At 37.3% G+C, this 23,963-nt stretch overlaps 1 protein-coding gene across 1 annotated transcript; it reads right to left on the bottom strand.

The window, feature by feature from the left end:
* Positions 1 to 272: 272 nt before the first annotated feature.
* LOC139722601 (uncharacterized) lies at positions 273 to 23,035 on the bottom strand. The gene is made up of 19 exons (XM_071633903.1): positions 22,861 to 23,035; positions 19,714 to 19,899; positions 18,472 to 18,558; positions 15,208 to 15,328; positions 14,279 to 14,393; positions 13,402 to 13,530; positions 12,887 to 13,079; positions 12,143 to 12,216; positions 11,384 to 11,441; positions 8,832 to 8,921; positions 8,054 to 8,064; positions 6,878 to 7,003; positions 6,349 to 6,460; positions 5,847 to 5,876; positions 3,657 to 3,851; positions 2,989 to 3,167; positions 2,150 to 2,275; positions 1,282 to 1,383; positions 273 to 425 (listed from the first exon to the last, which is right to left on the bottom strand). Exons 1-19 carry the CDS (start codon positions 22,928 to 22,930, stop codon positions 273 to 275), a joined length of 2,157 nt encoding a protein of 718 aa, XP_071490004.1. The 5' UTR covers positions 22,931 to 23,035.
* Between the last annotated feature and the right edge of the window lie 928 nt (positions 23,036 to 23,963).

The following is a 23,963-nucleotide window of genomic DNA, read 5'->3' as shown; positions in this document are numbered from 1 at the left end:
AAAATTAGAAAAATAAGGCAAATATTTTATATGCCTGGATATCTTCAAAAAGAATGATGAAGCATGGTTAAGAAAAGATAGTAGGAGAAAATATTGATGAGTGAAGTTATTATTGTGAACTTAAATTACTCTTCAGAGAATATGTTAGACCACAAGTCTGCACAGTCTTTCACTGTATTGTGAGACACATTTTGCTCTCCATTATGACAGGGTTAAAAGGAAAAACATAGCATTAGAACAAGTGACGGTCGAGTGTGAGCTTTTTTTTGGCACTACACCACAATACACACCACGACTGCAGGAACGGCCCCTACCGTGGGCTGCTGGCGCGGGACAGCCGGTTGCTGGGTTGGGTCCCTGAAGCGGGACTCCAGGGCTTTGGTCCGGGCGTTTGGCTGACCAGCATGGCGGGGAGTACCTTCCATCTGATTTGTGTTCATGCGCATTTTATGTATTGTGCATGGAAATGGACAGGGGCGCATAGGACGGCCATTGATGTGGTATGATGAGCAAAAATATGGCAAAATGGCCAGATTATGGGTGCAGAAATAGATATACATGTATGTTTTGGAACAGGGGTTTTGTTGTTTTTGTGGCAATATGTGGAATATTGTCATCATTTTTATCATTTGATATGAAGTTCAGAAATGTTTGAAACATGACAGAGTGTAGATATCATGCAGAGGGTGTATTTGTTTGTGTTAGACAGATGTAAAGAGGCATGCAAAGAAACAGAAAGACAGAAGAATAACATTGAGAAACATAGGTATGGCATGCAATAGAAAGCTATAACAAGTAACAGAAACTTTGAAACTTAATTCAGGAAATAATGCCTAGTCTGCAGTATGGGCAAGAATTTACAATAACACCGAGGTAGACAAAAGCAAAATAAGTAGCGAGTATTGGACTTGTTCAAGATAACAACTGAATGCCATATTGGACATCTCAATGGCTGCTTAATGGTCATGCCATTCTTGAAATTATTACAGTTTTGATGATTTGGAGGACTAGTCTGACTAGCCCTGCAATTGCTCTGCCTGGTAAGTATCTAGTAATCTCTTGAATGAAACCTTTTGGCGACCCCTCCTCTTCAGCTCTCTGACCATCTTTTAATCCATCCTGAGTCAACAGCTCACAATGCAATTGATATCATACACAAACAGATTGCCAGTATGGGGGTAACAAGAGAAAAACAAAACAAAACACAAACATATGCATACACACAAACACATGCAAACATAAATGCCAACACAACACACACAAAAGAGAGCAGTGTCTCACCTGATGTAGCTTGTTGAGGTCCAGTGAATGCCTCTTCATGGCTGGCTCGTAGGGGGCGCCATGGCCTGGCCTACCCCAGCGCTGGTCAAAGGTGTCGTAATGCTGCAGGGCACAATTCACATGAAAACATTAACGTTTCTTCTTCTTCTTCTTCTTCTTCTTTTTTTTTAATCCCATACAACCTTCAGTGACATAATTTACCATTTAACTGGTACCATGTATAACCCACAACACACACTGTAGCATATCATAGTGACAGAAATGGTCTTTGTAAAGCAGTTTTGATATTACAATCCGTATTTAAATGTAAAGCCATATTCCTTTCTGTTATGATAGTCTTGGGCATGAAAATTTTAATATGCATATTTTCTACGTAGAAGTATGATGAAATTATTCTACCTTTTATTATTACCTCATTCTTTTTCCAAGCAAAATACAGAAAATGACAACAATGATACAGTATACTAATTCTTTGATCTAAAAACCTTTGACATTCTGGACATTGATCTGCTGCTTGCAATAGCAGCAACAGACAATAATATCAAGAAGTTTGTGATTTCATCTTTCCTAGAGGGACAGTGGTGAAGCTCAACTCAATGGCCAGTGTCAGCTTCCAGTCCCACATGCATCAAGTAATGTAAGTCACCTGAAATATGCTGCGCAAATCACAAAGGCCAGTAATGGCAGCAAAATTAAACATGGATTAGCACAGTCTTTGGGACTGATCATCCACAGCAGAATGCCATGTACTGCAGTTGATTGCTTTTAGATTCATTGCATCAACGGCTTTGCACTGTATGTGCCCCCCCCCCAAAAAAAAAAAAAAAAAATCAATTGTTTTATCATATGACATAATCTGACTGCCTACCTGATTGACGGCTTGTCTAGATACAATTTTCTCTGCATCCCGCTGTTGGGCCCTCTGTTCGGCCTGTCGGACAAGGTCTGTCCTGTAATCCTGAGCTTCAATTCCTGGTCTTCGAACGTCCATCATCTGGGGAGAAGATTTAAAGATACAGATAGCCATGAAGTACATGTTGACTGTCAAATTATCAAGATGAAATCATGACAATATTCCTGATATATCACCTGAAGCTATAGGAAAGGAGAGGAATAGAGTGATGACTGATCCCAGCCGATATGAACAAACACAAAACCTAACAAATTGCCTAAATATGTCATTATTGTCATCAATAATTATATCCTTTGATTCTAAATGTCGAAATACATTTTGTACCTTTACAGAGTGGCTATGAAAGGCAAACTATATCTCATTGCTCTTTACATTAAAAACAATATGAGTATTCATGAAGTAGCAGTAACTAACAGCTGACCCTCCCATTGTGAAAATGTTTCATGGAGTGGACAATTTTGAATACATTCTGTAGAGCTGAGGGGAAATCTCTTTCTAAAATCATTTCGGATGTTCTCAATAGGAAGAACAAATCTCAATTAAAAACAAAGAAAGCAACCCTTTGGGCATTTGCAAGTTAAAATGCGTAAAGATGAAGTCATGTCAACCTGCTTTCAATAGTCATGAATGAAATGAGTGCTTTCATATGATAATAACAGTATGTGATTACAAGCAGTACATTCTATCACAGCAAAAGTCCAAACTGTGAACCACTGAATGAAATCATATCTCAACACAACTCCGAAAGCAATAATAACAAACTGATGAAAGCGCAGTACTTGGTTAATTCTTACATGTTTTGTGACATCAGAGTAGGCCTTGTGGTGGATGGGCAGCACGGTGCCTGTGGCTGGATCCCGGGCCCGGTAGCCCACCTCCTTACTCCTCATCCAGTTGACCGTCTCTCCTCCAGGTTTCTTCACCTCCCTCGCCTCGTACTCACGCTGCATCTTCTGTTCCTCCATATTTGATTCTATTAGAAAGATATAGATAGATGGATAGGGAAAGAAGAAGATAAACATATTAATATATTTCTCATATCTGTGTATTACAAACACACAAACCTATATCTTTGTACGTATTCATCTCTTTTATATATTCCCCTATTCATCTTTCTATTCCTCTACATATGTATGTACGTCTTTATGCCTACATGTACAAGTTGATATCGTAGATAGTTACAGTAATACCAGGATACAGACATACATATGAATGGTATATATGTAAGAGTTTAATGACATACACTTGCAAAAGGAAGAGGTGATGCACATATTTGAATCTAAGGTGGACATACACTTTTACATACCTTTCACATTAATGTAAGTCATAGAGCAGTTTGTAAGATTCATACGTACGTAATCAAAATGTAAGAGAACTGTAAGTATTTACTGCATGAAGAAGAACACAAATATTAGGAGACAATCTTGGAGGAGGACTTGCAGTAGAAAGTCGAGTTACTTACTGAGCGTGGTGAGATATTTGCGCTTGGCTTCCACTTCTTCTGCTTTTGGGGGATCCACTCCCATCTTGTCCTTTGTAGCCTTGCCGCTCACAAGAACCTGCACCTTGCCATCTGGCCGATAGATAGGTGCCCCTCCCCCGGGTCTGCCCCAGGGTTCGTTGGGATCCCTTGTGTTCTCATCAATCTTAATGTGCTCTGAAAGGAAGGAAGGAAGGGGGGATGTTTAGGATACCACTTGAAGTCAGTCATATAACCATTTTCATGACAAAGTTGCAACAAACACCATATCAAACATTACAGATGTATCATCCAAGCATAGAAAATCTGTGGGCAAGCTATGCACAGGGTATCACTGCAATTGTATCAAAAACAAACAAATAGATGGGAAAATATCCCTGACTACTCAAATCTGAGGAGATGAAAAGAAAGTGTTTGGACAATAACAAGTTATCATTGTCTCTCTGCTTATTTTGTGAATATGTTACTCCTAACCATAATCGACAGTAATCAAATCCAGGCAGTAGAAGTGAAACTGCATGAACTGAAAAATAATCATATCATTTCTATCCAAAGTTGTTATGAGCTCACACAATCCCTGTAAAACAGCTCTCAATTTGATTACTATCAGAGGACTTTTTTTTCAGAGTTTCTGTCAAATCTCCCAATCTCTCAAATTCAAGGTTACCCGGTTTGTGGGAAATCCTCTGTGTAATAAAGACAGCAGTGTTCCTATAGACACCTGGAAACATGCAGAATGTTAGTTGTGACATAACAAGCAAACATTAGCAGGCACACATGAATAAGAGAGAATGTGAGAGTCAGTGAGAGAGAGAAGAGAGAGAGAGAGACTCACAAACACAAAGCAGAAATTATATACAAGACAAGCAGATTGCAGAAAAATGAGAGATGGAGAGATATATTGACATAGAGGGAGAGAAATATACAAGATAGAGATAGATAGAGAGACAGAGATAAAGAGAAAGAAGGAGAGAGAGAGAGAGAGAGAGAGAGAGAGAGAGAAGAAATATTAAAATCAGTGTGTTAAAAAAGAAGAAGTGTGACTTGTGCATTCAAAGATGATTGGATAAGAGACATCAAGTGAAAAGCTTTGTTTGAATGGTGGTGAAAACACAACTGTGTGACTTTGGAGTAAAAGAAAGGGGGGGGGGGACATTGAGGGAGTAGAAATAAAAACAATACGAAGTGGCAGCAAAATCATACTTGAGTGAACAAGAAACATCGTAGCTTAATTGCATAAAAGACTATTGCAGAAAGCCATTGCTCTGAAGAGAGAGTCTTTATGACTCTGCCTATGTTTCCATGTACACTGATAGTGTTGCTGTAGTTATTCAGCAAATTAGCACTGATTTGTAAATGGGTTGGGTAAACATGCATCAACTACAGGCTAACTACCCTGACAGTCTAACCATGCCCGTTTAAAGTAAGATGTGCCTTCACTGGCTGAACACTCTTTGGTTGTTATGTAAACAGGAAAAACACTCTCATGCTATATTAATGGGAGTTCTGCAGGTTTGTTGTTGAGACAATAAAGTTGTGAGGCAGACTGCAGACAGCGGATATTTCGTAAGCTGGCATCTCATCAGCCAAATGTAAAGTAGACTGCAAAGAACAGCAAATATGCCACATAGCACACACCACACACACACACACACACACACACACACACACACATTATATATATATATATATATATATATATATATATATATATATATATATATATATATATATATATATATACATATATATATATATATATATATATATATATATATATATATATATATATATATATATATATATGTATATATATATATATATATACATATATATATATATGAAAACAGTTTCTGTCAGAACAGGAAATACAATTACTTTGCACAGCAGTTGCAACAACAGCAACAATAAAGGATTGTAGTCAAAGGGAGGAAACAAGGAAATAAAGAAACAAATAAAGGAGGCTAAAAGATGTAAGGTAAAATGCATATGTGAGTTTGTGCATATGAGTATGGGGGCAGGAGAGAGTGCGATACAAGATAAAGATGAGGAAGAAAATACACTGACATACAGACAAAGTGTGGGGCAATCAATTACACAGCATTCCTGTGATACTAGTTTGAACACGAGTGAAACTAGACGCTGCAAACACTCGGCAAATAGAGACGATACCTGCTTGACGGAGTGGCCCTCGAATTCCACCTCCTGATTGAGGTGAAGGGTAAAGTTTGGATGGGGAGTGGATGAAATGAAGGAGGAAACTTCAAGACTCTAATCAAGTTTCTGAACAGTACTACAAAAGAATTCATGATAAGACTACTAAAAGGCAGATAATAGGTAGACAATCAATATGCATTCACAGGTTCTATGAAATGAATACAGGCAATTAAGAATGTACTGCAGGAAGTTGAAAAAAATACTCGAGTGTAAAAAAGAAAACAAGATACACAAACTCATCATTTGCACTGTTTGGGATGGGTGGGGGTACTTATCAAAAGAAACGTGAGGTTTCACTTGCTATGAAAAAATATCCCATGTTAAAACCTTTAAGCAACTGCACCGCTCTACTGGGTAGGTACACTGAACAAGTACACAATGATGACCCTGAAATCGAAGTATGCACTCCTAATTGAAGTTTGGATCATCTATTTTATAAGAAACCACACAAACATACCTCCTGGATTTGAATCATGCTGCAAGGTTTGCTGGAGGCGTGTCTTCCTCTCCCCTCTCTCATCAATCAGGTGACCACCTCCACCAACTGGCTTCGTTTCCAAGGCAACTCCCTGGGGAAAGAAAAAAAAATATATATAATTGCTTTATTTTTACATTGCAAGTTTCGAAACCAGTTCAAGATAAATGATGAATTTCTATTCATATTAGGACTTGTGCACACACACAAACACATAGAAAAAAAAAATGGTAGTTATAATAATGCTAGATGAAGCTAGAGTTGAAGACATCCTGTGATTTGCAACAAATCACTAAAATATCAAATTCAAATAGTTCTGATCACATCATGTTTTCTACACAAATCATGTGGTGTCATAAAACCAAAGCCAACAGTTTAATACATACATAAATTTTTTTTTTTCTTTTTGTGCCTAAAAGCTACTAGGACATAAATCATTCAGTGATGCAAACCAGATAATCACAGGCAGAAGCACTCAAAATTATGACAACAACATGAAAGAGGCGCTTACAGTTGACATATTGACGTAGAATTCTGGTGCTGTGTTAGGGTCGGACCACCTCAACCTCTTTGTGTTTCCCTCTGGATCACGAACCGGTGCTCCTTGACCTTTGCCCCACGGGTCATAGTCTCCACCCTGTTATAAATCAACAAGATAGAAGCTCATTTCCAATATGTTATGTGCATAGGCCTTAACACATGAAGATAGAATAATTGTTGTTGATGTCTGAAAATTCATAATAGGAAGTAATAATCTCTGAATTCGTATCGAGTAAGCATCTTTCCAACACTCACTCGACATTACTATTGCATGCAATCAGAGATTATCAACTGTCATGCATACATTATTCTCTACATGTTCAAATTGAGATAGGCTAAATTGCATTGTTGTGCCTTCCCCGAAAATCTGGCATCTATCCTGAAACTGCTTTTAGAGACCCACGCTTCTTGACAAGCTGATACGACATGCAGCTAAACATTTAAACTTTGTCTAAACACAGCTATTTAAACACAAATTCTGTTTTGCTTTCTTCTGTTTTGTTTAGTGATCAGTTCTTTTTCTGTGTTTTCCTCTCTTTTTTTGTTCTGATGTTACTAAAAGGCACCAATAACCAAGTTCTAAACCTTAACTGCATGACTTATGTCTTCCTTCATGAGATACTGTGAGCAAAAAATGGGCACCATTTCTTTTTTTAAAAACTTCATTCTGGCTTCTTCTCTTTGGACATGCCCCATATTGACTTCATAAACTAAACTCATAAAGGCACATAGCTCATTACAAAAAAGCAAATGGAATAGATATAGTGAGGGAGAGAAACATAGGCAGAGGCAAAATGAGAGAGAGAGAGAGAGAGAGAGAGACAGTTGAGACAGAGAACAGACTCTACCCTAGAATACCAGTAACTATATCTTGTTTTAATAATGATTGTTTTCCCATCATGACAGTAATGGAATTATCACTACTGTTTGTACTCATGATTTTTGCACATCCTGACAAAGACTTTTGGCAATACCAGTATTCTAACTTCAGGAGTGGTGAACATAAAACATAAATTTCTCCTCAAAGAAATACGAGAAACCCATTTTTTCCCCATTCTTTAAAGGGACTATCATACATAATGTTTAATTAGAGATGGAGATGGAGGCACAGAAATTAATGAAAAACATGTGAAACTCTGCTACTTACCGTTTCAGGAGCTTTTGATGACAATAGTAGGCAGGAGAAAATGGGGTATGGAAAGAGAACGGAAACAGATCTCGTATGAAAAACCTTTACCATAAATATCCAAAAGAAGTATATGTTATTAAAAATACAAATAGAACTATACACACAGAAAGAGTGACATTGTTAATGTAGCATTTTGTTGGCTCTAATTTGAAATTCTAAACAAGAAAGTGCTATTAATAGCCATGAACACTCGTCTCTATCACACTTATTCAATGCCGCCTTGTTCGTTGGTTAATCATACCACTGACATTATTTCTTCAAATGGCAAATTAAAGACATAAAGTAGGCACAGTGAAATGGAACCTCCAGTGAAGCATGTAATTTCACACCTGCCACAGAAAGAACAATTAACATGAAAGGTGTGCACAATTGATTTTGTCTCTTTTTTTCTCTCTCTCTTGCTTCAGAAAAGTGTGTCGATTCTATTAGTCCAGGATGCTCTGCAATTTGTTAAATCAACCATGAAAGTGCTAGATTCCATGTCTTCACAGTTAAATGGTTCTTTTGTCAGTGAACAATAAAACGAGGAGTCGCAAAGACTGCATCATGTGAAACATTACAGGTCTTTTGTTGGCTTTCACAAGTGAACATGGCAACTTTTGTGTGTCTATAACAATGAAACCAAAGTCTGCACTGGGTGTCTGCACTGCCATGATTTGCAGTGATTTACAAAGCGCCTAAGAGCGCACGATTCCACAGAAGCATATATATATTCAGCATAAAATCTTTGTCTCACCCAGCTTCTTCATGTGTGGTTTCTCTTCAATCTGTTTCATCTCAGCCGGGTCCTTCACCAACGTCCTCACTCTCCCTGTTACAAGGTTTCCTACATACGGCATCATGATAAAAACAGGGTGTTTGTAAAATTCCATGATTACAATTCAGAGTGAGTGTGAAACAACAATAATAACTGTCCATCTTGACTGGAGGGAGAGGGTCAAACACAGAGACCACTTTTTGACACTCAGTGTCAAATGGATGCTATTTGTCTTAGGGAAAACAAAACAAAACACTACTCTTAAACCTCAAAAGAAAAAGAGGGATGTCTTGGCCTGAATGGCCACTTTTCCGAAAAGCCTTCTTTTTCTTTTTACAATCTTGATAGACGGAGGGAGGCAAATACACAAGTCTAACATGACAATTCGCCGGATATTCTGTGTGAAATGGTTGTACATCCCGTAACTTAGGCAACGTCTCACTGACTGAGCTGCAGTTTCAATACAAGACTCATCACAGCAAAGGTAAAAGTGATGCTCCTAAAGCTTGTTTAATGATAAACATAGTTTTACTCTTAAGGATACACTGCACAAGCAATTACTACACATTTGCCTCCCACAGATCTGGCAGTCAGTCTTCATCAGCTTTGTTTATCTGTTTGCCAACCACTGGTCCATGTTTGTTTAAGACTATACGGTCAGTTTACTCAACGAACTTCCACAATCATCTCAGGTGCTAAGGGTGTGGCATGGGGAGGGACTAGAGATTTGGCTTGACAAAGTAAACACTAGCCAAACTTGAAGGGGGACACTATCTCTGAATAGACAATATACCAGGACAACAAAAGTGATGGGGCTTCCGTAACAAAAGTGATGAGACTTATGACAGCAAGTGGGGTTGTATCAACACAAGTGTACAAGTTGCTACAATGGATAGGTGATTTTTAGAGGAAGAGATGTCTCAAAAACAAGTATATGTTTGTTTTAACCCGCTGGAGTGGAGTCGAGAGTATACTAGGGCAGGTGTCTATGAAAAATGCATTTTCTAGCAAAATCAGCCCACCCTCAACGGGTAAATGTTTTGACGTACATAAAACAGGGGAATATAAAAGATGTGTGCAAAATTGACACATTTTCGCACAAACTACGCTCAATCATCACATCCTGTTTACCTATATTCCAGGAAACATGTTGTATATCGTTAAAGAAATTGCCACTACTTGTACATGTCTACCAATAAATCATGGCTTGACATCTCATCTATACCAACTAACCCACAGTAATGCAAATGAGATTTCAGTCATACATTGCATAGAAATAACCTAATAAGCACCACACAGCTGAACTTTCACATCTGGACCCTTGACTAATTGATGGATGATTTCATGTTTTTTTAATTGTGGTTTTGGTTTTGTTACATTTTTCCCTGACTGTTACTGCACTTGAACTTATATATTTACATACAATAGACTGAACATGGGGGCAACACAATATCATGAAATGACTTTGAGCATAATTCGGGTATGAAAGCCACTTCTATGGTCTTGATCTCATGAAGCTCATTTGCACATAACTGCTATTTGCATATTTCATCAAATCCATGAAGTTACAAGCATAAAATCAATAGCAGGAAACCTAAGTCAGTAATATCTGAAATCCTCCACCCTTTCAGCCATGCTACCATTTCACGTAGATTGACCTCAGCGTATTATTGTTGGATACTGAAGGAGGCCCTTCTCTGCGCAACACTGGCTAATCAATGAAGAACTATGCCCCCCTTGCCAGGAACACTTTTCTTCCCTTACAAAGAGCAGTATTGATCCCAAGTCTCATACGCACCGCAGAGGCTCATATACCACCAGAAGCTCATGAAATATTCAGATGTTGTCTGTCATCCCTCGTATACTATAACTACATGCGAACATAGCAAAATCGTTGGTACAAGATCCTTTCAGCTGCACACAAGGTGCATTGTCCTCTGATGATTTGCATGTATTGCTGTAACATAGCATCTTTAACCCGTTGAGGACAGGCTGATTTTTCTACAACATGCATTCCCGAGTATACTCGGGACTAGTCTTCAATGGGTTAAAGGCACAAAGTTTGTTCAAACTTTGTAACCATGGTAAAACTACATTGTAAGGGCAATAAAGAGAGCAACAACAACTGAAAAAAAAGATTTAAAAAAATCACATCCTTGCACATACGTACTGTAAAACCAGAAACATTCACGGCATGAAACTCTTGTGAATACAAGCTGACAGTCTTTTCGTGGCATGAAACTTTTGAAAATTGATGACTACAATTCAATGCATAGTGCAATCATACCAAAAATTTTGCATGTATTTTACTTCCATGAATCTTGGCTCCTCGCAAAATCTGCTAAAGTTTCCTGCACGCTAACATTTCTGGTTTTACAGTATGCATCAGTCACGTATCTTACCATATTATGCATGTCAGCATGATATGTTGATTGTTAAGCTTGACATTAGGCATATTTAGACTATGAAGAGCATGAATCTTTATTTCATTTCTGGCTCATACATGAATGAGTTCACAAAATTTTGCCTACCTGAGTCTGTCTTGATTGGAGCACCAGCCCCTGACTTTCCATAGGGGTTGAACTCCCACTGTTGGTATGAAAGAGATATGGTGTCTTCAGCACATTCATTATCTACATAGTAATACTATGTAACATCTATATAGTGAGCACAGGCATGGAATGGATGTTTAGTTGTTTTCCTTTTTTTATGTTCAACAGAATGATCTCATCTGATCTAAAAATATGTGTATACCCACATCTTTCACTAGCAGTTTATGAATATGAAGGTTGCAAAAGATACAATCAGTATTGTTCTGCTCTCAGCAGCCTCTACACAGTCATATTCTATCATTTGACTACTTGACATGACAAAATAATATTTGCACAAATAATGATGGTGAGCAATATTAAGGATTCATTGTGCAAAAATTTCACCTGGCAAGATGCTCACGGGTAATGAGAAATTTAAAAACACTGCTTAAAGAACATAAAGAGAGACAGACTAAGACTGCACTATTCTGTGCAAAATCAAGATTAAACTATTATGAGCTTATTACAAAGTAGATATAATGTTTCAACAGATACCTTGTTACCATCGGTTGCAAATGATTAACTTTTGTCAGAAGATGGAAGTGCTACTTTAGCACCTTTATAAGACAAGTAATTTGAGAGGAAATTTAGGGAAAATTCACTGAATGATAAAGAGTGTGAGTGTGTAGGTGGAGGAGTATAGGAGAGGCAATATATGTTAAGTATTGAGTGTCTACTGATGATCTTAAGTGCACTTACAGTTTTTCTCTCCTCTTCTTTCTCCAGGTATCTCTCCATTTCTTTCTGTGTTTTCTTCTCGAGTGCCATGTTACCTACACAGGGTACATTTCAGATATCATCAACAGGTCATCATGGAGAATTATACCACAAATGCACTGTAACAATGGCATCTCAAAAAAGATAGCACATACATCCTCCTTGAGGTTATAAACATCGTCTGCTGTTCTTATATCATTCTACGCATGACACAACAAAATCATCCACCACAAGTTTTTTGCATATTTTGAAACAAGCATTTGCCATGCAATAGGAGCCATCTGTAACAGTTACAATGTATTTGCAATTTTTCACACATTTTGAGGCACATATGGCTTGTATATGAGAGTGCACATACATTTTACATGATTAGACACAATATAATACATAACATTAATTAGAAACTTAGTGACTGAATGGGTCCATAAACAATTAATTTCTAAGTTAGAAGTTGTAGAGAATGATGGGGTGATTTCTTGCAATTCGATACATAACTTTGTATTGATTCAGGATTTGAGGTATCAGAGTGGTAATTTTCATACTGATATGTGAAAAAAATGAAATAGCAATCTGATTTGCATCTTGCACAGCAAAGATCATTAATTAATGATGTTTTTTGTGTGTGTGTGTGTTGACATGGAAATAAGATCTGAAAGCATTCATTGACTAATAAAAAGAGAGAGAGCAACATGAACCCAAATCAAAATGCAAACATCATGCACCCACCTAGCTCTTCGTTGACTTTGTCACCGAAATCCTTGCTGTTGGAATACCGCATTGTATTTTCCACCTGTTTTCTCAGCCCTAGACCATCCCTGAAGCGGATGTCGCTGTTGGCACGGATGCTGGTTTTAACCTTGCCTGAATCAGTGCGGATCGGGGCACCATGCCCTGGCTTACCGAACTGGGGAAACATGAGCTGGGAAAGAGACAGACAAGCAACCAAGCATGAGATTGAGAACAGATGTAGGAATGAAGAAGAAACAAAAAAGCACCACAAACACAAGCATGCATTAAAAGCTACAACATACTAGAACTTGAAGGAGAGAGAAAAGATTTTAAAAAAAAGATGTACATACAAACCATGATGAAAAAACAAGAAGATTTCTACTTAAGACTAAAGGAGAGAATTTTACACAGAAGGGCGACAGCACTCATCTGAATTTAATCTAATCTATTAGATCTTTCTGCTTTTGAACTGATAATGCAACAGTTTGAATATTAGCAAGGCTCTTCCTTACCATCTGAGGGCCTTGATTATCTAGTTCTTTTCTTGTAACAGCTTTAGTCCTGTATGCCTCCTGTTCCCGTCGTGGTGCCCCACCCCCGGGACGACCAAAGGGTTTGTAGTCTTGCAGCATCTTCAGATCCTGGGCCAGAGACAAGAGGCAACATGTTTGGTGAGTACCATAATGTACAAGGTATGTGTGAGCAAAATAACAGTGGAAAGGTTGGGGAACAATCTGATACTATGTGAGTGTTAATGGAAAGCCTGTTCGAATGTATAAAAACTGCTCTTTTGGCAACTAAAATGTCTCTACTCAATGCAAAAACAAACAGACAAAACAAAAAAAAATTATATTTGCATGATTATCTGTTGCCACTGTCCATCAAAAACACTATAAGCCTGCAGCATCCCTCTCTATAAATCTATAACACTGCTTCATCATATCATGTTGTACACACATGTACCTTAACTACATGTGTGATGGCAATGCCCCACTATAGCAACATTCAGTTTTCAATGGCTGAATCTTATTTCAAACTGAGATAAAAGCAAACTCTTACATAATTGTGATAAACATAGGCAAATTGGTCTAAAATATTACAAATTAGGAAAACAAATCTGGGTAAAGGCTCCTAAATAGGAGAGATCGTAGAATTTTAAGAAAAAAGGAGAAATGTATAGCTAGAAAAATAGATAGGCAGTTAAACAGCCATATTTAGAACATAGAGAGGCTGATACATAAAAAACAGAAATATAGATACATGGACTCTGAAGGCACATTAAATACACAAAAAGAAAAAAAATTTGGTATACAAATTATGAACTGTAAATATGCCCTTTTATTAAAACGAAACTCTGAAATAATGTGGAGAGTTGAGCAGACATCTTACCCTCTTTTTCTCCTCATAGGTATCCTTGGACTGCTGGTCCTTCTGCTTCATATACTGAGCTCTATCCCAGTCAGCATCCCGCTGCTGCCTAGCTTTCTTCCTCTCTTCAGCTGACCTGATCATATCCACAACACAGATTTACAAACAATTAGAAGCTCTGGTGTGTACGGGACATTACCATAAATATCGTTATGAAAGCATGTAGCAACGGGCAAATTACTCCTCTCCTGTTCGTATATAAGTCTAGACTGCATCCCTGTTCACTTCGGTATCCCAGTTAACAATCCTACTCATTATTTTCTAGGCTTTTAATCATGCCTCCCATTGCTAAATATTCTATATCATATTTGAATAATTCATGTCCTGCACGAAGCATACAATTCAGAGACTCTAATCTTTAATTGTCGGCAATTAGCGAAACTTTCATGTCGTGAATGTTTCTGGTTTTACAGTAATTGATACTGAACTCTACTTTACCCCTCAATCACCCTATGTATTACATCATGGGAAAGTCCAGCGCTGCAAGACTTTCCCTTCTAAAACCATAGTGTGGACACTCACTGGGACTTCTCCCGGTGTCCCCGTAAAGAATGTTGGTCTTGGGACAAAATTTGAAAGGGAGAGTGACCCTAGGGACGTAATTGACAGTGCCTAGCTGTATTCATCAGATGTGCACAAGCGCAAACTCTGGTGTCTAATGGCAGGGCTTGCCTAAAATCCTGATTGACCCCACAGCTCTGGGACAGTCAAGATAGTAGTGCGGATGATCAGTCATAAAAAAAGGAAAGATCTCTCCTTACTGTTCCCGCGATGCAGGACCAACTGTGAATGACGGGCTTGTCCCTTTTTTTCTCTTTATCTTGTACATTATTTACTATACATACACTTTGTCTTTACAGATATTTGTATGAAACAAATCTATTTCTTACGTTCTGTCCTCATTCCAGAATGGAGTTTTCTTCTTAGGAGAAACGGGCACGGTACTGGTGACTCTATCATGTTCCTCCGAGCCATACTGCACTCCTGTCTTGGCAATCACGTTGGGTCTCCCTTTGAGAAAGAAGAACAAAAAGACATCTTTATGGACTAGCTGGAGGCAGTATAACAAATTGAATGATCAATCAGCAAGAGAGAGAGAGAAAAAAAAAAGAAGATGCGGATGTGTATGTGTAGATCTAGGACACTTAGAGAATGCCAAATCAGTTGTCATTAACAGTATATTACATCGATTGAGTCAGTTTGGCAATAATTCAAACTGCATGTTCTTACTTGAACAGAGCTATATGTACCTACTCTATGTGTGCTATAATACATACAGTGAAAGAACTACATCTGTGGTGATGTGGTTTATTAAATTAGCATTATTGTGACATAATAAAAAAAAAAATTATGGAAATTAACACTAAGATGGCAACAGAAAGGTATCTCATATAGAGTAATTAACAAGATTCAAGAGATCTGTCAGAAAGGTGGTTTGTCAAGGAACACATAAGTGAGCATGAGAGAAAGATTGCTTTTAATAAATACACTATTGTACACCCTGTACAACACTAATGAATAATTTTGTGGCCCAAGGTTGTCTACTAATAAACCAATCACACAAACCACACAGATAATTGACTACAATGACATGACAGTCATTAGCTTTGAACATAGCATGCACTGTTTGGTTTGCAAATTATGGTATTGATGCCTGTGTCTCGATATTCTCATGGCATGCTGCTAATTTCAGAGTCATTTTCAGAAATTAATTCTTCATTATCTCGTTGCTGACCACCAGGCCATTAGAAGTGATCCTGCAAATCAATAAAGTGAATGACAATAATAAAGAAACAAGCAGCTGATGATAAAAACAACAATGCCTTTAGGCTAGGAAGTGGTCTTTGCATGTCCCTTAAGATATCACTTATTAGGAATTGTCAAAATACTGCAATTGGTATGGGAACATAAAACTCCATTAAAAAACAAAATACATTGCAGATTTTGGCAGTCATATCCCACAACTGACAAGTTGTACTCTTATTTGTAAGTACACACTTGAAACTAGGCACCACAATTTCACATTATTTTGTGATTTTTTTTTTTTTTTTTTTTTAGTGCAACTAATTAAATTTCATCACAATTTTGCTGATAAATATGATCTGCACATACAGGCAAAAAATGAAAAGTTTGATATTTTGACCATTTACCTGTTGAAGACTAGTCCCGAGTAAACTCGGGCAGGTGTCTATGGACAATTTATAAAATATAAAAATTAACTGGTCCTCAATAAGTTACAAAAAGGAAATTCTTCGATTAAAAATCAATTCTAGTTACAGATATCATGCTGGGCAGACAGAATGACAGAATGTATTCAATGAAGGCATCTAGTCAATGCAACTCCAGTTTCATCCACAGTACACTGCAATTTCGCACTCATTTACACTAGCTACATTTCAACATGGACAGCAAATGTAGAAACTAATTTATAATTGACAACCAATAATGGCTTTTCCATTTTTTTTTAAGTCCCATCCCCCCTGATTAATCAAGCCATTATTCAATGAAGCGTGCATTCGGGGTCACATGGTAATAGATTGAAATGCAACAACAGCCATAGCGGAATTGCCTAGGTGCTATTAATTTTGAATTTCATTCCACACGAATGCAGCTTATTCTGGGCTGTTGCTTTCTTTTTCAATCAGCAATGGAAAAACCTGTAGTGAGTAACCATGGATACCAGGACAGCACAAGCATTCATCCATTCATGATGATACCATCAAGTACGGTTGGTGAAGTGATTGAAAGTTATGAGGAAAATCTTTTGTTGTACTGGCTAAATTCATCACGAGATCCTGCATTGATAATGACAGCATCAGCTAACTAATGATGCAGCTGTCATATGAATACAAAAGGGTACAGCTGTAGTAAGGATCTAAGGGAAATTTGGGTAGGAAAAAAAGTATTTGCACGATAGATTAGGGAAGCATTTTTTTAATTTTTTATTTGTCCTTTGGGGATATAACGAAACACAACAAAAATGAGCTTATTAAAGTGTTAATCAGGGATGGAGTAAAGCAGGCATATTTCAATATAGCATTTACGTCAACATGCATAATATTGCACACACACCTTTAGAAGTACCTATGTGTATACATGCCACAGTAAGGTTCAACAAAATCAAATATTGAGGTTAGTGGTTATATTTATGAAATGTGTAATAATGCTGTGTGAGAAAGCCATAAACATCCCCATACAGTTCGGCCAAAAAGAGTAGACAATAAGGTGAAAAAACTTTGTTCACTGCATGTGTAAATTTCTGTTGGACATACAAAACATGTGTTTGTTTTAAACCCTTAATTCACAACATAACCTCCCAGATTATAAAACTACACTGTCACCAGCAGTTTCATATTCAGATTCAGAAAATGCTCTTTATTTGTATACTGTACAACTGTAAATTCATATGAGATAGGCAGGATTCACTCAGCAATAATTTCGAAAGAAAAAAAAAAAAGAAACAAAACAGAGGTGTATGGCTACTTCAAGACATTTGACCATGTGCAGCAATGTGTTGAGGTTTTTCTAAACTATATTGTACATTCTATACCATGCACATTTCACCTCATGCACTGAATGCCATATCATCTTGATGAAAGGATATTTTTTTAATAAATATTGAATTTTGTGGACTAGCATACAATGGCTGTCTGATCAAATTGCTAATAATGTGATGGGGCTTGCTTTGAAGATCTCACAGACATTTTTCCACAAAAGCACAAAAACTCAAATTTGTCAACTATGTTATGCAGCGGCAATTTTCTGTGGTATTACAGAGTAGTCTTTTAGCAGAGGACATGCTTCAACTTCTCTTGTCCATTTTTTGAAAATGCACTTGATCATAAAATCCCCCTAATATGCAGGGTACTCATACATGTACAAAAGCACCTAAACAAACAAACAAACAAACAAACAAACAAACAAACAAACAAACAAACAAACCTGGTAAACAAACAACATGGCTTGTTACACATGAAAAGTATATTGTCCCCGGCACCAAATGGTCTAAGCTGTTAATTCTGATATGAAGAACATGAAGTGAACCAGATAAATATTGGTTTTGAATATATTGAAAGTAGCCTAATGGCTAAACATGTAGCATTAGGAATAAGCATCAATGACTATATAATGACCCCTTAAAGTGTTCAACATACATGTGCTGGGATGTACTCCATTTTCCGTGGCGATCTCAGCTTCAATAATATCCTGTTTGGTTTGACTTTTGTAATCATAGGGTAAACCTGACATTTGTCAAAAGAGAAGCTTGTGGTATTAGAACACAAAAGAGTCACTCACACTCATCTCTCATATATACATAAAGGGCATAATGGGATAAAAAAATAGAACTCCGTATGTGTGATCAGATATAAACATACACGCAAATTATATGCTCTGTCGATGAATTCACTATCTGCTGTTTAAAAACAGTACAGTGGAGTTGGGAGGGGGAGAAGTGTATTTTTAAAGGGTAAAATTCATGAATCAGACACAACTGTTTTTTTCAACAAACACAGCACATGACTGAGATTTTGGCAGTGCAGGCTAAAGATGAGAACTGCTGAATATGACTACTGGGTATGTATCTATAGTAAATCTGTGTACAAGCTGTGTAAAATGCTCATATTTGAGGAGTGTCTGTATTTGTGTCTCGTATTAAAACTGAATTTGTGAAAAGTATATACAACTAAAATTGTTTTGGAAATTATACATAAAACAAGCCTACAAATATGTACAAACCTCATTCTGTAATATACTTTGTAAAAGTGCATATTTGCACATTTTATTGATTTCTTTTTTCATGAACAAAAAGGAAAACCATGAGAACAAATGTATTCTTCTCTATTATGGTCTGGAATGAGTTTGAAGTTACTTTTCTTCAAGAAAGTAAAAAAAAATTTCAACTAAAAATAAGATATAAGCAAAAACAAAAAATCCTATGAAGCAAATGGTGTGAATCACGGACCGGCCTCTCTGATGCCCCTCCTATTCAGCCGATAAAAAGATCCCCTATATGCATTCAAATAATATAGACATTGTATAATTAGCTCAGAAGAAAGTATTATCTGATGTGATACTACATTTGTATCTCGATCAATCTTGATAATTAACCCGTTGGGGACAGTTTGATTTTGCTGCAACACGCATTTCCCATAGATGCTTGCCCGAGTATACTCGGGACTCGTCCTCAACAGGTTAATGTAGCAAAAGTTTAAAGATGCTGTTGTCCTTCATAAAGCTGTCAATGAATATGCTGTAAATCACAACAATTTGGTTGTAAATTTCACGGCTGTTGAAGCAACATGAAAGAGAAACATTTCAGTGAAATTCAACATATTTAAAGAAATGTCACACTTTGGTCACAAGTCCTGCGTCAAAAGGTAATTTTCACGCCTTACCTTTCACAAAATGTTGGGGTCTCCTGTAGAAGCCCGATGTTTCAACAGGTTTTGGTGAGCCAAGCAAAGGATGCCTACCAGCTGTGAAGTTGGAGTCGGGAAATCCCTTGAAGCGGTACGAGTCATTGAGGTTAAACGAGTTGGACAGGCCAATGGTGTTGATGTGGTGGAGGTCTCGTGGGGTAACTGTAAAGATAATTGATTTCATAATTCACCAATCAAATCTGTGTTAATGGGATTTGATTAGTGTGACATATAAATACGTCACATTGTGTGACAGTTCGGATAGAATCCATCAGTTTGGGATTTTTATACAATGGGAAAGAAAACTCAAAGTACCAGTTTCTTGCATCCATGCTAAACAATAAAATTGCAAAAAGTTATGCCTAGGGTATGTTGGAAGAAAATCTGTCATGACAACAGACTCTTCCTTGATTTCCTTGATTCAGTGTTCACAGTGATGATGATGTTGATCCACAGCATTAGCATAGTGCCAACAGTGACCATGTTGAAAGAATAAATATCACAAATGTGAAGTAGGTCATCTATAAATGCTGACTTGTGATAGAACCACATGTCTGTCATGCAGCAAAGTTCTATTAAAGCAATTACCCATAGCCTTGACTAATCTGAATATGTTTCTACATGTTGAACAGGACTTGGATTAATCTTTGAATTTCATAACAGGGTCTACTTTTAATTGTATACAACTTTTTTATGTTATACAATGTCTATGATTTACATGTCACTCTACTACCTGCTTCTTGTATGGAGTAAACTAGAACTTGTATAGAGAACTACATTCCTTCTTGCTTTTTCCAAGAAAGGCAATTCTTTGAGTTATTGTGTGAATTATTTTTGCAAGATCAAATGAGATACGAGATCAAATGAATAGTCTACAACGAAAAAAAAAGTTATTAAAATCATTCAAGCATCAGAAATCAACTCATGGGCACTTCAGGATATAGATGTCTTGGCCCCTTTCTAAAAGAGCACCTGAAACATTCTGTGAATTTTACTGACTCATCTTAACAGTCTAGAGCTTTTAAAAAATCTAATTAACTAGGACATTAAGATGTTTGTTTTCTGTCAGCCCTGCTCAGAAGAGTTTTACTGTTACTGCACATTTGTTGGAAATGAAAAATGAAATGAAATGAAATGAATCTAAAATCAAATCTGTGACAAGTTAACATTGTACAAAGTACTGTATACGCTATATATTGAGCGCGTCTAATTTTTGCGAATTGGGACTTCCCGGCAAATTCGCGAGTGGTTAAATTTGCGACTGTGGTGTGTTTAACACTACTGATCTGAATTGAGAATTGTCGTATCCGGGCAATTACCCCCAGAGGGCAATTACCCCTCCGGCTAAATACTGGTTTAGCGCTAAGGTTAGCGTAAAGATAAGGGTTAGGGTCAGGTTTAGGGTGAGGAGTTTGGGTTAGGGTTAGGATTAGGTTCAGGATTAGGATTAGGATTAGGGCCAGGGGAAGGGTCCAGGGTAATTGCCCAGGGGGTAATTGCCCTAGACCCGAGAATTGTATGTGTGCATGTCACATTCATGTCGGGATCAGGGGTCAGAGCTCATAGTCATATTTTCACATGTTTTAAATTCGGGGATAGCTAAACCCAACTCACAAAATTTGTCAAAATAAAAACCTTACAAAATATTTGGCATAAAGTACTACTCACTAGAGGTATCATCAAAGATATTTTCTGGCTTCTGCTCAGATATTTGGGTTTTATTTGATAACAGTCATTATTTCTTTTTTACCTTCTTGTTAGATTTAGACAGTCTATGTATGCCTAGATCTAGATGTCTTTATCACTATTAACTTTAATGTTACAGATCACACTTCTCTTGGTCTCAATGATGCTCACAGTCACATTACACAGATTAATTTGGAACAACCACACACTGTTAATTATCACTGTTGTATTAGTGTCCAAATACTGTGGAGTATTGGGAGATCTAGACCCCAGTCTAATCAAGAACAATCCACTTTTTTACATTTTCATTACAATAATTCCACGTCTGTTTGTTACATATTCAGATTGATTATGCACTACATCATGGTCACAAGAAGTGCATGGCTAAAGATTGGAGAAACTGGATCCATGTTAATGTTCCATGACAGATACCGGTACCGTATGTTACTGTATTGTTAGGTGCTATGTGTACACCAGAAGAACCAGACAGTAACGTTAGAGGGTTGGGTAAGTGTTTTCAAAATACTAGAATGAGAATTATCGAGATTAAATTTATAGTTTAACTGTTTGGCATTAGTACTTACACTGGATCTAGAATGCGGTAACTAGACTTTCTAACGCTAAATCAAGAAGAAAGTTCTAAAATTCACTAACAGTTACTTGTATACTCTAACGTTAGTCTATCGTTAGATAATAGAAGGTGTTCTAGAACTAATTTTATAGAATCGTGTTAAACTGCACTTTTGTGTTCTGGACATCAATTCATCCCGTGTCCAGTTAGCTAACAATGCAACGTTAGTTAGTATAGTCAGGTATCCCATTACCGAACGCGTACTTTGTCAATGGAGCGCGTACAACAACTCGAAAACGCATTCATTGCACTACGCGCTGTTATCTCACAGGGGAAGCCAGTGCCGAAAATTGCTAAACTGCAGCAAAAAACAAAACAAAACGTAATTTACCTCAAATTTACGTAATAATTGCTAAAATTTCGATGTTCGTTGTCCTGCGTTAATAAACATTGACCGAAAATGCAATGTACAATTTTCCCCATACAGAGGGCGCACGTTCGGTAATACAATACGATTTGCGTCGGTAAAAAGAGACAATTTTTGTGGAAGGGTTATTTGAAATACGGATTTTTTCTAGAAGTTGGCTTATTTTTCAAGTATTTTCGTTACAGCTAAAGTCATCAGCATTTCAATTATCTATAAGGATATTTTTGGCTGAATTATTGCATAATGTTGCCCGTTTGGAGCAATAAAACAAAAATCGTTCGGTAACAGGATACACCTCCATACTAGCATGACTATTCTAGCAATAGACTAGAAAGTAGAATCACTCTAGAAACTACTACTTGAGTAAGAAACATCTAAATTGCAGTATTTATTCTGTAGGTACCTACCCCACAAGTTCATAAGCACAAGGTTTACTTACTGTCATGTTCCAGTTTCAGTGGACCTTTGTTGGGGTCGTTTTTAACACCTGCCATCATTGTATCAGTCATCTGTTAATCCAGTCTGTTTCTCAGCTCAGCTAAGTTCAGTAATAAAAAATCAAGCACTGTTGTTGCCGGTGATTCCAAAAACAATCCAAGTTGTTACTTCACGAGTTCCTTCTTTACAACTTGCACCAATCACTAAACGTGCTCCTAATGTACACACTTACATACCAAGGACAACAAATGTCCGATTTATTCATGGCTCTTCGCAGCTCTTGGGTTTAGTGTCCCTTTTGTTCCAGCTCGCTCATTGATTACTCTCGTTGCTAGGGCTTCTCCAGTGGGGCGTGTGTGTTGGGCGCGTCGACAGCTAGCTAGTGGGTTCTGCCTGCTGGTTCTGCCAAGTGTGCGCAGTGTTTACGGTCACGGAGGAACAGGTTGCATTCTCTGAACAGGTGTGAATGCTCTGTTCGCAGACGACTTTTCTGAGAGTAAACGGATGAGGACGCTCTTCACAGTGGTGGTACTCGGCAAAGAGATGTTTCTCTTTTAGTGGGGAAAAGCTCTTTGGTACGACACCTTCTCAGTAACATGCAAAACTAATAGTAGACTTGCTAAGGGGGTAAACGCTGCATTTTTTAGTACAAATGTCCTACTTGGCACAGATGTTCCCTAGGGCAATTGAAAATTTTTGATCTATAGAGACACTCTATATCTATGCAATTAAGCCTTAATTTGCATAATTTATACAGAAATAAATATGAAAATTATTTTAAAGATATATTATGTGCATCCAGCAGAAATACCTAATTTGGTAGAAGTATTCTATGGAGTAAATGGAATCAATTCCTGCAAAAATTGAATTCATACCTATGTAAATAAACATAAAATTTACATAATTATGCAAGTTATAGTGCAAAAATCTGCATTTTTGAAAGAATTTCTAATCTAAAGCACTGGATCTTCGTATAGTACAAAGTTTGAAACTGGGGTAGATGTTCCTTGGGTCAAAAGCAAATGATTCATCTAAAGAGACCAGCTGTCTCTATGCAAAAAACAAACAAACAAACAAACAAAAAGCCAAACAAAAAACAAAACA

This window comes from Diadema antillarum, unplaced genomic scaffold, assembly GCF_040938485.1.
Source record: "Diadema antillarum isolate AM-2024a unplaced genomic scaffold, OU_Dant_1.0 scf00000167, whole genome shotgun sequence".
Lineage (NCBI taxonomy): Eukaryota > Metazoa > Echinodermata > Echinoidea > Diadematoida > Diadematidae > Diadema > Diadema antillarum.
Note: the sequence above shows the minus strand (reverse complement) of the source record. Positions and strands in the feature narration are given on the sequence as shown.